The sequence below is a fragment of the Ricinus communis genome, chromosome 7 (assembly GCF_019578655.1).
Source record: "Ricinus communis isolate WT05 ecotype wild-type chromosome 7, ASM1957865v1, whole genome shotgun sequence".
Lineage (NCBI taxonomy): Eukaryota > Viridiplantae > Streptophyta > Magnoliopsida > Malpighiales > Euphorbiaceae > Ricinus > Ricinus communis.
In genome coordinates this window covers 4,433,949-4,448,894 of record NC_063262.1, presented here as the reverse complement: position 1 = coordinate 4,448,894, position 14,946 = coordinate 4,433,949, and the positions used below count along the sequence as shown (strand labels likewise).

General features: G+C 30.9%; 3 protein-coding genes across 7 annotated transcripts; all 3 read left to right on the top strand.

Moving 5' to 3' along the window:
• The first annotated feature begins 4,404 nt into the window (after window positions 1–4,404).
• LOC8283388 lies at window positions 4,405–5,502 on the top strand. Its single transcript, XM_002525249.4, has one exon. The coding sequence runs from the start codon at window positions 4,665–4,667 to the stop codon at window positions 5,214–5,216; it is 552 nt and encodes a 183-aa protein (XP_002525295.2). The 5' UTR covers window positions 4,405–4,664; the 3' UTR covers window positions 5,217–5,502.
• A 2,831-nt stretch (window positions 5,503–8,333) lies between these two features.
• On the top strand, window positions 8,334–9,633 carry LOC8283387. Of its 3 annotated transcripts, none has more exons than XM_048377124.1 (2): window positions 8,334–8,493; window positions 8,878–9,633. In XM_048377124.1, exons 1-2 carry the CDS (start codon window positions 8,473–8,475, stop codon window positions 9,517–9,519), a joined length of 663 nt encoding a protein of 220 aa, XP_048233081.1. In that variant the 5' UTR covers window positions 8,334–8,472; the 3' UTR covers window positions 9,520–9,633. The 3 variants fall into 3 exon arrangements, with proteins under 3 accessions (XP_048233081.1, XP_002525294.1, XP_048233082.1); XM_002525248.4 differs by having other exon boundaries at window positions 8,337–8,513; XM_048377125.1 differs by lacking the exon at window positions 8,334–8,493 and adding an exon at window positions 8,538–8,628.
• A 998-nt stretch (window positions 9,634–10,631) lies between these two features.
• LOC8283386 (serine carboxypeptidase-like 17) lies at window positions 10,632–13,883 on the top strand. Of its 3 annotated transcripts, none has more exons than XM_015723063.3 (14): window positions 10,632–10,918; window positions 11,050–11,195; window positions 11,408–11,484; window positions 11,583–11,705; window positions 11,809–11,911; window positions 12,111–12,148; window positions 12,217–12,318; window positions 12,420–12,506; window positions 12,585–12,740; window positions 12,811–12,882; window positions 12,957–13,075; window positions 13,169–13,282; window positions 13,417–13,476; window positions 13,563–13,883. In XM_015723063.3, the coding sequence occupies exons 1-13, from the start codon at window positions 10,692–10,694 to the stop codon at window positions 13,472–13,474; spliced, it is 1,422 nt and encodes a 473-aa protein (XP_015578549.1). In that variant the 5' UTR covers window positions 10,632–10,691; the 3' UTR covers window positions 13,475–13,476; window positions 13,563–13,883. The 3 variants fall into 3 exon arrangements, with proteins under 3 accessions (XP_015578549.1, XP_048233156.1, XP_015578548.1); XM_048377199.1 differs by having other exon boundaries at window positions 10,633–10,918; window positions 13,017–13,075; window positions 13,431–13,476; XM_015723062.3 differs by having other exon boundaries at window positions 10,633–10,918; window positions 13,431–13,476.
• Window positions 13,884–14,946: the final 1,063 nt, after the last annotated feature.

Genomic DNA, 14,946 nt, shown 5'->3' with positions numbered 1-14,946 from the left:
TTTCTTAAACATATGAGAATCCATTAATGGAAAGAAGAAAAGAAGGATAACAAAGGGGGAAGGTGAAAAAGAAAAAGAGAAGGGAGGAAGAACACTGATATGGGGTTGGTTCCATATTATTTTGCCAACTTATTTGACACTCAGCTAAGCGTAACAAATATTAACTTTGTTTCTCATTTTTCTTTAAGAAAATTTTGTTTCTTAGTAAGGGCTTAAATTATAGATTTTTGATAATTTAATAGCCTAATTATACCAAAAAATAATTTAAGAGCTTAGTCACTCCTCCTACCAAATATTTACACTTTTTCCCTAATGTAATATTTTAGATGTAGGCCTAGTTATATTGACACCATCAAAAGGAAGTAAAGCCCTAAAGCCTATTATCTCTAATGCGTAGATGTTCTTGTATATCTTTAATTAGCAACTGGGCCTGAAGCCTGAAGTTAAAATGGCCCAGAGGACTATGGGTGTAAGGAATGTACAAAACAGACATAATCAAGTTCACAAGAAGAATGGTTGTTTCTTTGTAAAACATAAAACCTTTTTCTATGTATTGTTTACAATGAGATAAAAGGTATTTAAATATAATGATAGATATTGATTATGATAAATTACAATATCATGAGAAAATTTTGTCAACAATAACAAAATTTTGATATGAAAATGAGTTTCTCTAAATTAAATAAAGATTGCTTGCAAAGTTAGCCCTGCTTCTTCAATGTAAACAATTTGATTATATAACATGATGGTAAGTGTGTATCTAATTTTAAGCAATCCTCATTTGTATAAAAAAATGTCAAAAAAGAAGAAGGAAGAAGAAATCGCTTGGAAAGTTACTTAAGTGTTTATCCATGGCTGAATATAAAACGTTCAAGGCTTTGAATCTGATAATTTAATTAATTTATTTTTATATGTCAAATAAGTCAAACTCTTATTTAATTATCATCTCATAAGCAGGCTAATGCCACTTAAAAATAAATAAACAAAAAAAATACCCTTATTGATGGTACATAAGTCTCATCTATCTGAAAATAAGACATATTTGTATCAATTTATTAAAAATTAATCTTTTTATCTAACATTATCGAAATTCATTTTTTCTTTTTAATTATGCATATAAGAAATCTGATTACTCCTTGATGCAACTAGTTTTCTCCATTCAACAGATTCCATTGGAATAGATGTTTTAAGTGGATATCGTTAAAAATTATGCTTGGAAAAATTCTCTGCAGATATGATCCATATGACAAAAACAGGATAATGAATTTAAATTAAAATGTCAATGAAGAATATATAGATGCCTTAAAAAAAGAAGCATTGATATAAACAAAAATCATTTCTTAAAAGAATTAAATTTAATTAATCACTTTTTGTGTGCTAATCATCATTTAAGGAGACTATTTCTTGTTCAAAATGGGTTGAATGGGTACCATTATCTTTTTTTACCTAAATTTTGGTCACATCTTACAATAAGGTTATTCTTATTCTTGAAAAAGAAAGTTAAATAAATTATAAATAAAAAAAGCTCTTAAGCCTCAGGTTTGATTGAGATTGGCTAATGATCTACACATGGGATCAAGATTTCATCTAGGAGATTACCATTTGAGCATAATCACAATTATATTTTCAATCACCAATCAAAAGAATTACAATTTAGTGCTTAATTAACAATCAGTTAACTAATTATGCAAACTCGGCTGCCTGTATTATATGTAACTTGAAAAGCACCAGAGTGTTTATTTGAACAAAATCTGAATTTTGAATCAGTCAAATAAAAGAGAGAATAGTAGAATTATAAATCCTGCTGAATTTCTTTTGTCTCTTTCTGTGCAATTTGCACTAATTATATACTAATTGAAAATATTTTATTAGATTAAAATACTATGATAATAGCCTATGGAGTACAACATAAGAATTATATGTACGGACATGTGTTTATCAGATGATGAAGTTAATCTGCTTGCATCTTTATTATTTATTCTTATTAACGATACAACTTTTTAATGCTTTTCTTCCTTTCTTTTTTTACAGCCAATGTAAGCTCCATGTTGTAGGACAAGGAACTATAATGGAATCTAATTTCTTGATTAAATTAAAAAAGAAAAACAAAGACATGATTAATAATATGAATAGATAATGATATTTTATAAAAAAATTGTTAAATATCCCACGTCTTTAAAAACTAAGAGATATTAATGATTTATAAAAAAAAAAAAATCAATCAATTAAATGGTTAATTCTAGTCAGTTTGATATTAGTTGGACCTAAATCTAAAATCTATTTGTTAGACTTCTAATATTTTTCTATTTAATTAACTCTTATCTTAATGAAATTAATCCAAATTATAATAAAAGTACTAAGAGAGTTGACATTAATGCTGTTATTACATATAAGAATGGATATTCAAATTAATCTTAATTTATTTATTTTTTATATATAAATCTAAGGAGATCAGCTGTCAACCCAGAAAACAAAAGTAAAACATGTCACCCATTACACACTTAAACTAATAGCAGCCCGGACACTATCCAGTAACATCATCTCGCATAGTCTTCACCAACTTACAATCTTACATAATTAAAATCCAATTAATGAATCCTAGAAATTATTCACACAAAAAAAGAAACAACGAAGACTACTTAGCAGGACTCAATGGGTGACATGTATTACTTGGATATACTCATTTTATTTCAATCAAATGGCAGATATATATCATTTTTCTTTTTTTGGGTCAGGACCAGAAAGATACATGAAAGAAGAATTATTAATTGGGTTTATAAAGTCAATGATTTAGGTTGTACCAAAAAAAAGAAAAAAGAAAATATAAGAGGTCAATGACAGGTAGGTAAGAATCTGGTTTTGCATGCCCACTGTAATTACTTTGCCTGGTGGCTTTACGTACATCATCAACATCAGTAAATAAATCCCATAAACTCTAGTAATAATTCTCATCATATGTTAGATATTGGCATCAAATGCTGAAGGATGATTGATTTTGATGTTTGTATATTCATATCTAAAATTATGAATTTAGTGTTTTTTTTTTTTTAGTATATAAGTTATTTCTTTATTTAATTGAGCGTGAGTCTACTAAAAATGCTTAATATACTTTTTTTAGCCAGTTTTATGTTTATTAACTTACTTTAAATAGTAAAATAACTTAAATACTTCCCCTTTAAAGTTATAATATATATATTTATCAATTGCTAGCACTATTTCTTTAAAAAGATTTTTTTAAAATTAAAAACTAATATAATATCTTTATTTTTCATTACTAAAGGAATATTTAATAAAAAATAGGAAAAAGACCAAAGAAAAAGAAAAAGAGAAAAGAAGAAATAGAAAAGTTATAAATAATAACGAGTAAGGATATTTAGGTTATTTCATGTGTAAATTGAATTAAATTATTATTTTAACATGTAAAATATATGAGAGACACCATAATATATATATTAATAGAAAATAAAAAATTAAAACATTAAATTTATAATTCTTTCCATCTTAAATTTGAATTATTTTATCGGAATGGTTAGTCAATCAAATGAATCTTTTACAAAGTTATAATTATATGACTTTTCTTACAGGATATGATTGTTTTTTTCATGGAAGAGAAAAAGCTATCTCTCTCATTATTTGAAATGGTTTATTACATGATATGATTAGCTTAAATTTTCAGTCACTTGTGTACGATTCACAAAATCTGTACCAAATGTGTCATTTTCATATCTAATACATAAATCCTGAAAAAGAAAGAAGAAATATGGGCATCATCAATCCAGAGCTTGCTTGAAAAACTTAGGTTTTACGTTATTATTAATTAAGTTTTGTTTAGTCATTATACAGTGTAAGAAGCTAACTTTTGAATTCTGTATTAAGTTCATATTCTGCTTTTGCCAAACGAACTACATATAAACAATTGCAAGAAGAAATTGAATACCTCCTTGTAATCTAGCCGTAATTCAAATTGGAATTCTATTTTATCATAATATGGAAAACAAATTTAGTTAATTAGCTTAGCTAATTCTTTTTTACTTTTTGAGTTTTATTCACTTTTTTTTTTCATCAAGAGCTAAAAATAAGATCCAAAAGCAGTCAAATTCAACATTTTCATCTATGATTTAATTAACAATTAGGATAATACTGAGCACAGAATTTGAGAAAACATTTAGTCCAAAAGGCATTGAAGAAACCTATTTTAGTCTTATTATAATTTGAATTTAAGCATCAACAGTAGGCTGGTTCAAATTGGTATAAACAAATCATATATATATATAGATAACGTCCGGCCTTTACTTGGAAAAAGTCATCCAAATGCATTCAATAATTAAGTCCCAAAATGGCCCCTAAACCTTTTAATTAGTAGTCTTTTAATTGGAAGTATAACTCATTTGGTTTTAGTTTCTAGGGCTATGAAGATTCTAGTTCAAACCAATTAGAGCAGATTAACATGTAAATAAAAGCAAATCCCACCTATCCAAAATTTCCAAAATAATTAAAAATATAAATAAATAAATAAAACCAACAAAAGTAGTTCTTTTACAAAATCATCATTGCATATATACCCCATATATTCGTCTTCATAATCATAAGTTCTCTGTCTAAATCTAAAGATCTCCCTTCTAAGCATCCTCTCTCCATCCTTTCTAGTCACTTTCTTGCTGCATATGTCCTCTTACACAAATATATCAGAAAACAATAGAGAATTTCTTGAACTAGAAAACATGGCTACCAAGAAGCCTGTAAACAAGCAAAGCAAAATAAGCAAGTTTATCAAGTCACCCCTTAGGATCTTGTTAAAGGCAAGAGACTTCTATGTCAAGAGCATGACAGAATACTCCGATCGGATTGGTTATGGCACGTTCATGGGTTGCCCTACAGGTCATGTAGTCGAGACCTTGCCTAAGAGTTACAGTGTCAATTCAACAAAATCAAGCAGCCGCGATGATGATTACAGGGAGCTACTAAGGGCTGCTTCTACTAGAGGTTTAAGCAGTAGAAATGATTTGGGTGTTCTTCAAAGGCAACAATCAAGAAAATCTCCAAATAATACTAGGGCAAACATTAGTATGCCCAGAAGTCATAGTGTTGGTATTGGAAGAATCGATGAAGAAAAGGCATGTGATAATTTTGATGATATCAAGGTAAAAACTGATGTTTTTCCAAGAAGCAGAAGCCATGCTGTGTCTGCAACTAGAAGAACTACTAGAATGTACTAAATTAAGTAATTCAAGCAAGGATAAAGAAAATGGGCAAGTTTTCTTCTCTTTACTTATCAAGAATTCTTGGTTTCTATGTCCTTATCATTTTCCGAGGTTAAATTTTCTCTTGCCTTGTATTTAAACTTATACATATCATGTTGTTGACGAGGTTGTTTTGTTTGTTCTTTTGTCTATGTATGAAGAATTATTATGTAACTAGACAAAGAATCCGTGTATGAATTCAGATATTCATATATGCTTACCGCTTTAATATATCAGGATACAAGTCTGTGATTCCTGAGAATGTCTTCTTTATTTTTATTTCTTTCTGCTTCTCCATTCTTTGAAATTCTGATAGTGGCCTGCTAAATCATTTCTTCAATCGGCGAGTATGTACATGTGTGTATGTGATCCAAGGGTAAACTTCCAAAATTCAATAAGTCAACAATGTAAACTCCAAAGACAACCAAATTAATATGCATTAGCTTGACTGATTACCATCAAAGTGAGTCACTGCTTCAATGGCTGGATATGTATCAAACGAAGCAAAAAGGAGAATTGATAACCGATCATAATAAGGCCGAATGGTATACCATAAACTTATAATGCACCATTCTAAAGTTTTCCTTGCCCGTGCTCTTCGGCTATTCAATTACATACGAATTGAGCATAACTAATAGTTAAATGGCTTATTCATCTAAAAAGTCCAAATATTTGCGGATTTGATAAAATTGGTCCATTTTAATTTTGATTTAGCCAAAATTGAGAACGTTTTGACAAATCTAATAGAAAGCCAATGCTTATCAAAATTGAATGACATATCACCTGAATACTAATAGTAGTTTTAAGAAAATATGGATCCCACTTTACATTATATCGACACATCACCTAAAACTAAGATTAGTCATATGTATATCACTTGAATATATGCCACGTCAGATGACATGTCATTCAATTTTGAACAATATTAGTTTTAACTAAATTTGTCAAAAAATATTAAATTTTAACTAAATTTGTCGAAATTAAAAAATTAACCAATTTTATCAAAAGCCGTAAATATTTAAATTTTATTGAGCAATAACCATAGTCAAATTTATCTCTATTTTTGTTGTTGGATTATAGTTAATTTAGTGATTTCAAAGCTTACCTTATATATATATACACCTAGGTCAGTTCAAATCGTCACCATGTGCATCTATAATTTTTTATAACTACATTATTTCTAAAATCTTTTGAAATAAGTTATTTCTATCATTTGGGCCCAGCAAAGACAATAATTATATGTTTAAAAGGAAAAAAGCAAATGGGTGCCTGGCAGAACATCTTTATTGCAATTATTTTGTGGTCTAGGTTGCTTTCTAATGGTGAGTCTTGTATACTCATAAACAAGAGCAAAAAGATAAGTTAACCCTCTCTCTCAAAAAGGAGTTCAAATGTTATGCTTAAGAGCTAATATTGTTTAGAGAAGTGGCTGTCCATTCTAGAATTGCAATTAACAGTCATGATACCGCTTAAACCATTCATTAATGGAACCTGATAAAGAAATCACTATTGTTAAGGTCATTAACAAGGTCCACGAAAATCCATATTATTCGTAATCATATCCTACGCTTGCTTTTCCTTTTTTTTTTTTTTCTTTTTCTTTTTTCCTGAAAATAAATGACTTTCATTAAGAAGAATCACAAACATCAAAAGCAAGAGTAGCCTCTAAAAAGGGATAATGGATATATTTAACTATGTATTATATTAGTGTGAACATTTTTTAATAAAATAAATAATACATCATTATATTTGAAAAAATTAACATAACTGATATTTTTTCATGCAATCTATTTTATTTTTTTTATTATTATATTTCTTGATATTCTCATAATGATGATGTAATATTATATCAAGATGTAGAAATTTATTCTTAAAAATGACAAACATAATGATTTTGTTTAAATCAATGATACACTTACTTATGCGCACTTATGATTATATTGAAAAAAAGTTGCACATTATAGTGATAAAATAATAATTACTAAAGTTCATTAAAACAAAATAATCATAATAATTATCAACATGGGAATTCATAAGCCACACGTGTAGCTTGCTATTTTACACAGTATATTATTACCTTTTTCAATTGCGAAAATCATCATAATTCAATAAAGATACACTGAGACAACATCTGATGATTAGTAAATGGGATATCAAATTGTGAAGTCCTAATTTTTTAAAATTAACGCTATCATTAATTTATACTTATTAACAAATTTATTTCATTTTAAATAAAATAAATTTTATTTATAAATGAATTTTTATCTATAGTTACAAAAAATATTTATTTTAAATAATGTTAAACATGATTTAAATAAAAAATGTATAAAAAGAAAAATATAAGAAAACAGTAAACTAAAATGGTAAAATTAAAAAAATGCTTGAATCTTTGGAATATTAACTTATTAATATATAACTATTTGTAATTTTATATATTTTGTTAAAATTTATTTTAATTATAATAAATTATATAAATTTAATTATATAAAGCTTTAAGTGAATTTTTATGTCAGCTAATTATATAAATTGTATATTTATAAATAAATTTTGTAAAATTCATTTGAACAGATATAAAATGCAAGCATTAAAATTGAATAAAAAAGTTGTCTGTAATTCTAGTTTGTTAATTGCTGAGTTAACTTGATTAAACACTCCACTCTATCATATAAGCAGTCATATCATTTTAGGACCTCCACGTTATTCTTTATTGCCTTTTTCTTCCTCTTTCTTCTTTTTATCCTAATCAAACCTTAGCAACTATCACTACCACCAACAAAGTAACCACCACCCAAGTACCCTACGCGCCACCACTATCACTAGGTCCACCCTCAAACTATTAAAAAGAAAAGAATCAAAGACTTACTATCATCATTGTTTAATTATTAAGTTCGTCATGATTACAATCATCATCTTCACTCCCATCATCAAAATATTTATAATTATTTAGATTTTTAATAGGATTTTCTTTTAAAAAGAACAAAAAGAATTATCAAATTTTAAGTTCATATTCTTAAAATTTACTTCACAAATTTAATCTCAAATAGATCTTCTATCAATATTTATTTAATTCATCTCATTTAACTTCCTGATAAATTTATTAGCTTTTCGAAGTTTATTTGATGTGTTGATTCATGATGATTTAGCATACAGAAGAAGACAAACAGAAGGATTATGTGAAAGATTAATGGGTTAATTAATTTGTTGATATTTGAAAGAAAAAGAAGAAGAGGAGATGCAGGGTAACACTTCTAAGGTGATGTGGTTGCTCATGTGGTAAGATAAGTGTTCACTTAAGGCTGCATCTCTTAAAGAGTTGATGGAATTAGGATTAGGACTTAATTTAGAATTAGGCTAGCTGTTCTAAAGCATCTAATAGCAGCTCGGTATGGTAAAAAATTTGGAACCTTGCACTTCCTCCAAAAATCAAGAGTTTTTTTGTGGAAAGCATGCCATGATTGATTTCTACTTATGGAAATTTGTTTGATCGCAAAGTTCCTGTTAATGCTTTGTCCCCTCTGTGCTCATGTGCTAAGGAAACCACTTTCCATGCTCTTTGGGCTGCCCCTTGGTTAAACAAGTTAAAAAGAGTTGTGACTTTATTCAGGTTGGTAACTTAGGTGTTGCTTGTGATTTTCAGGAATTGGTGACAAACTGGATTTTCAATCTCCGGCAAGAAGATATGTGTAAACTGGCTGTTATTCCTTGGAGGAGCTGGTTCAGACGGAATAGCTTTATTCACTCCAGATTGTTGATTCCTGATGAAGACTTCGTTGGCTGGGCTGTCAATTTCCTCGAGGAATACAACACGGAAAATCGGAAGCCTGCAAGATTCAAAAGAGACTATCATTGTTGGAAACCTCCTGATTATGGCCTGCTCAAGCTTGACACTGATGCAGCTGTCCATTTTGATAAAAATATCTCTGGATTGGGAATGGTGTTGCGTGATCACAAAGGTTGTGTGAAGCTTGTAGGATCATATCCAATGAAGCAAGGCCTTCCTGTTGAGGTGGTAGAAGCTATGGCAATCAAATGTGGTCTTTCGGTGGCTTCGAGCCATGGTCTATGGCCTAGTGTGGTTGAGTCAGATTCTCTCCAGGTTGTCAACGCCATTTGCAATCGGGAAGTTATTTTTTCTGAGCTTGCAGCAGTCCTTTCTGAGATATTTGCTATGCTTTCTTTGAATTTCTCTTGTGATTTCAAGTTTATCTTTAGAGAATGTAATCAGATGGCTAATGCTTTGTCCAAATCTGCTCTGAATTGTGAAACTGAGGCTATTTGAATTGGAGCAGGCCCTCTTGTTTTCAACATCTTGTTACTGCAGATTTGCAGGAGATGTTGTAGCTTCAATGGTATTATTCCTTTCAAAATAAAAATTGTGAAATTTTTAGGACTACTCTTATTATATAGTTCTAAATTTAATAGCCTTAAAAAGAAAAAATGAATGAACAATTGATGGTTCTCTTCAGTAAGGTAAATTATAAGTCTTTAAAATTACGTTTAGTTGAGATGAATTTTATAAAATTTATTAGAATTCTATTTTTACAAAATTAGCTATAATTAAATTAATTCTAACTAAATAAGTAAAAATTATAAATTAATAAGACAATATAAATATCATCTTTAAATTTATCATTTCATTTCTATATTTTATATTTGTAAGTTTTATTTTAATTTTAATTTTAAAATAAATTCTATAGTTGTTATTTAGTAAGCTAAATATGTGAATTTATTTACAAATGAAATGGACCTTTTATTAAATATCAACCAATAAACTTTACAAATATTATCATCTTGTAAGAAAACAATTTTAAGAGTATTAGGCTGTAAAAATGTCAATGAATTCGATGTGTAAATGAATTCAATATTGGCATAATCCTAGTAACTCCACGAATATTAGGAATTCTGATCTTACTGAATTTCACATCAATAGCAAATTGTGCTTATAACACCTGATTTAAACAAAATTTGTGAGAAATTAATTAAAGGAAAGAGAAAAGTGGAAATAATCTAAATAGATAAAAGGTAATTGTCGTTAAAACTAATTTTTTTTTAAATTAACAATAAAACAAGTTCCTGTACCGTAATCATCACATGACCTTTTGGGTCCAGAGTATGTTGTTAAAAGGTAAAAGTTTTAAGGTAATTAGGATTCCTAATTATCACATTAAAGTGAAATCGATGGAGATTATGTTTAGTTCTTACTAATTAACTGTATTTAAGGAAAAAAAAAAAACAAAAATTTTATGATACCAGGAATGGTGGACAATTACGTAGTGAATGGGATTTTATGCAAGTCAAGAGGTGGGAATTGTCTGTAGTTCAAACACAAGAATCCAAAACCAGCCTCTTGAGTTGACAGTTAAGAGTTAAGACAACTGGAATCATTATTTCTAAAATTGCCAAGCAATAAATGACCATTGACAAGCTATATGCAACTTCAACTTTTAAATTATGATTGATAATCCTGTTTTTGAGTTAAAATTATCAAGAACTAGCATCAGAATGGGAGCAATAATCAGTAATCAGAAAACAATTCAGTTCTGTAAGAACTATCAACAGTTGGTATATATCCACATGACACTTACAGTAGTGTTTTTGTTCAAAGCTGCTGCCTCTTTCTCCATCATCAGGACTCTTCCTGGTTTTTCTGGTTCCGTTCCTTTTAAACTTGAAACTGGGTGAGTCGGCTGGTATTAGAAAATGGCCTGTGCTTGTCTTTGTGTTTGTGCATGTCATGTCATGATATTTTGGCGCGATTGATAAAGATTAAAAAGGACAGAAATGATAGAGTAATTATAAATGGCTGCAGATATATAGGTGTGGATGAAAAAGAAGACGTACAGCTTTTCTACTACTTTATTGAATCCGAAAGGAATGCCAGAGAAGATCCTCTTGTTCTTTGGCTTACTGGTGGCCCTGGTTGCTCTGCTCTCTCTGGACTAGCTTTTGAGATAGGTGGGCTTTTCTTTTTATGTTTCTTTTCCTTACATTGAAATGAAAAATTGGTTGACTGCTACTTGTTACATAAATACTACTATACCAACAGTAATTTTTCCCCCCTTATATCCCAGAAACGATTGAACAATGACCTTCTGCAATACAAGCTCAGAGAATATGTTCATCATGCTAAATATGATATGATTCTTCTAAATTGTTTTTTTTTATAGGCCCTTTACTCTTTAACATGGTTGAGTACAATGGGAGTTTACCCACTTTGAAGTTGAATCCTTATTCATGGACAAAGGTGGATTCAATTTATCGAGGGTTATACATGCAAGTAATATTTATTCTCTCTTTTTCTAAATAATTTTTTTTTTTCATGCTCTTATTTATTGAATATAGGTCTCAAGTGTAATATTTTTGGATGCACCTGTGGGGACTGGATTCTCATATTCAAGGAGCTTCCAAGGTTCCAAGACTGCGGACACTATCTATGCTACTCAGACCAGCACTTTTCTGAAGAAGGTGCAAAATAATTTCAATGTATATAGGAAGACATACTGGCGTCAGGTTCAATTTCTCATGATTCTTTTTCTTTTCATTTCACCTTCATTGGTTTATTATGCAGTGGCTGCTTTGTCACCCTCAATTCATAAAAATTCCACTCTATATCGCTGGAGACTCGTATTCTGGCATTATAGTTCCAATCATTACTAAAGAATTATCAGAAGGTAATGTCGACGTGATCCTTTTCCGTTTCATTTTTGGTACTTCCGAAACTTATAAAGGAAAAGAGTTGTTAGGATCTGGACCTCTGATCTCTTGCACTATGAGACAAGAACCAAACCAGTAGCTACTAGCCCAACGGCAACCCCCTTTGCTCCTTTGAACTTAAGCTTTAGTTCTTGTTAATTAAAACTGCTGGCGCAGGTATTGAACTTGGGGAACAACCACAAATCAATCTTGAAGTAAGTGATCTAGCTAGTAAGTATAAGATTCTTAAGGTGCAAGTTACCTAGCTAATTTTTTGGTTCAGGGTTATTTGCTTGGCAATCCAGGAACAGATTCGAAATTCGATGGCAATTCTAAAATCCCATTTGCTCACCGTATGGCAATTATTTCTGATGAACTCTACAAGGTCTTAGATTACTTGCTTCAGCAGCTCCCATGATACCATCCATTTACGTTTAATGCTATATTAGTGTCTGTTCTAACTCAATAGGCATAGATTTCTTCCAGTCTGCCAAAAGGAACTGCAAAGGCGAGTATGTAAAAGTAAATCCCAACAATACAAAATGTCTCGACGATCTTGAAGCTATCTCAAAGGTGGGAAAGCAAAGATGTGTGCTCTTTTCGTCCAGTATTGTAATATACATTGCTAAATATACAATTTGCATTTTGTAGTGCACTTCAAGAATAAAGAAATCACACATCTTGGAGCCCCAGTGCAGCACTACCTTCAGAGCATTAAACAAGATTTATGGAGTTAGAAGATATCTTCTACAGAACAATAAAGATTTCTTACTTCTACCACCTGGTTTTCCCCACTATGGATGCAGAGTAAGTCCATGTTTCTTCTGCAACTATTAGAAAATATCGGACTAAACTATTAGTTGACTGTTTATTGCAGGGCTACAATAGTGTGTTATGCAACATCTGGGCCAATGATGCCAGCGTACAAAGAGCACTTCATGCTTGGAAGGTGAATTCTTATATAGAATACTATAACATATTCTATACGTAGTACTTAACTTTGATTTTCATGACGACATAAAGGGAAATTTGAGGAAATGGATAAGATGCAATGAAAGCTTATACTACATTCATGATGTTCAGAGTACTCTAGGCCACCATCTATATCTCAATGAGAGAGGTTATCGAGCTCTAATTTACAGGTTTTGTTACAACTTGGCTGGTTCTAGAAATGTAGACAACTCAAATTACTTCATTTCCAAGTGCACTTAATGAGAGTGTTGTGTATTCTGCAGTGGTGATCATGACATGGTAATTCCCTACTTAGGAACCCTATCCTGGATAAAGGCGTTGAATATTTCCATTCTTGAACAGTGGCATCCGTGGATGGTTGATGGTCAAGTTGCAGGGTAAGCCTTGCTTTTCCTTTTTGGTAAATGGGAAATTCTTATAATTGAAGAGGGTTGTCAAGATTTGCACCCCTGTCCGTCTGCATTATAAAACAGGCATGTCATTTGATCGCTAGTTAACTATGTTACATTAGCATTTTTCATGCAGATACTCCATGGAATTTTCGAACCATTTCACATTTGCAACTGTAAAGGTAAGAATTGATTGTATTGTTCATAAATGAATCTACCAAGTCGGAGTGAAACTAGTTACAATAACATTGAGATTGAATTCTGACAGGGAGCGGGTCACACGGCTCCAGAGTACAAGCCTAGGGAGTGCTTTGCCATGTTCAAAAGGTGGATTTCTGGACAGCATCTATGATAACGAGTTACTAATTTAAAGATGAAGACTTATGTAGTGAACTCAAATAGATAAGAACTAAGAAGTTGCCACTATTTTCTTGGAACCAAAGGAGTGCAATTCAAATATGTAAGCCTTTTGCTTTCCACACCAATTTGGTTTAGCTGCGGAACTTTTGTGTAACACACCTAGTATAGGCAAGAATTTTTCAAAGCGCATACTCAATAAAACTTCTCAAAGCACAAATATCTTCCTTAAGCAGCTGAGCGTTGCTCCTTAGCTTTGCACAGCCAAAGATGGTCCACAAATAAGTTGCTAATTGAGTTGCTTCCAATGCTTTGGAAGAATCCATCGTGATTTCAATGGAATTTTTGAATCTCTTAACGAAGAGAAAATAGTTCAACAAGCTGAATATACATATTAATTATGCTTGCGGCTAGAAGACAGCTTCATGGACTTGCAGAGGAAGCTTTCCTTGCAATTAAAAGCACACACGCAGCCACCTGAAACAGTCAAGTGCCCGTGAGGCAAAAAAAAGAAGAAGATTTAAGTGTAGAGAGCAACTTGAGTGATTTATAAAAGAAACGAACTCCAGATTACTGCAGAGCAAGTGAATTAAAAGCTGTTGGTGATATAAAAGCTGGTGTTATAGGACTTGTTGATGCTGTAATTGCTCAAGTCCCGCGCATTCTCGATATAGCACCCACTTACTTGAACAAAAATTCATTTCCAGCTGTTTCCAAGTTCAGCTTTCCTATCATAGATCTTGAAGTTGTCGAAGAAGATTCAGCTCAACAAGTACATTGTCGAAAAAATCCATAATGCAGCAGGGACATGGGGATTTTTTTTCAAGTTGTAAATCATGGGATTCCTGTGAGTGTTCTTGATGACATGAAGGATGGTGTACACAGGTTTCATGAGCAAGATATTAAGGTGAAAAAAGATAAATTCACTCGCGATTCTTCAAGAAAGATTTTCATCATAGCAACTTTATTTTGTAGACTGCACCAGCAGGAAGGGGTTCGATTTCTTTTATAATGGCTCCTAATCCTCCAAAGCCAGAAGATTTCCCAGCTGCCTGCAGGTAAGAAACATGAAATAAAAACTAACAAATGCTACATATATATATATATAATCATTGTACTAATTCTTTTCTAATTTATGTCTGTCAAGATATGGCAATTGAGAAGTAATAAAATTAGGAGATATATTAGCTGGAAGTATTCTCTGAGGCTCTTGATGTGAACTCAAAACCACTTGAAAGACATGAATTACAGTGAGGGACTAGGTTCTGTGTCGTTACTATCCACGCCCCCACCCA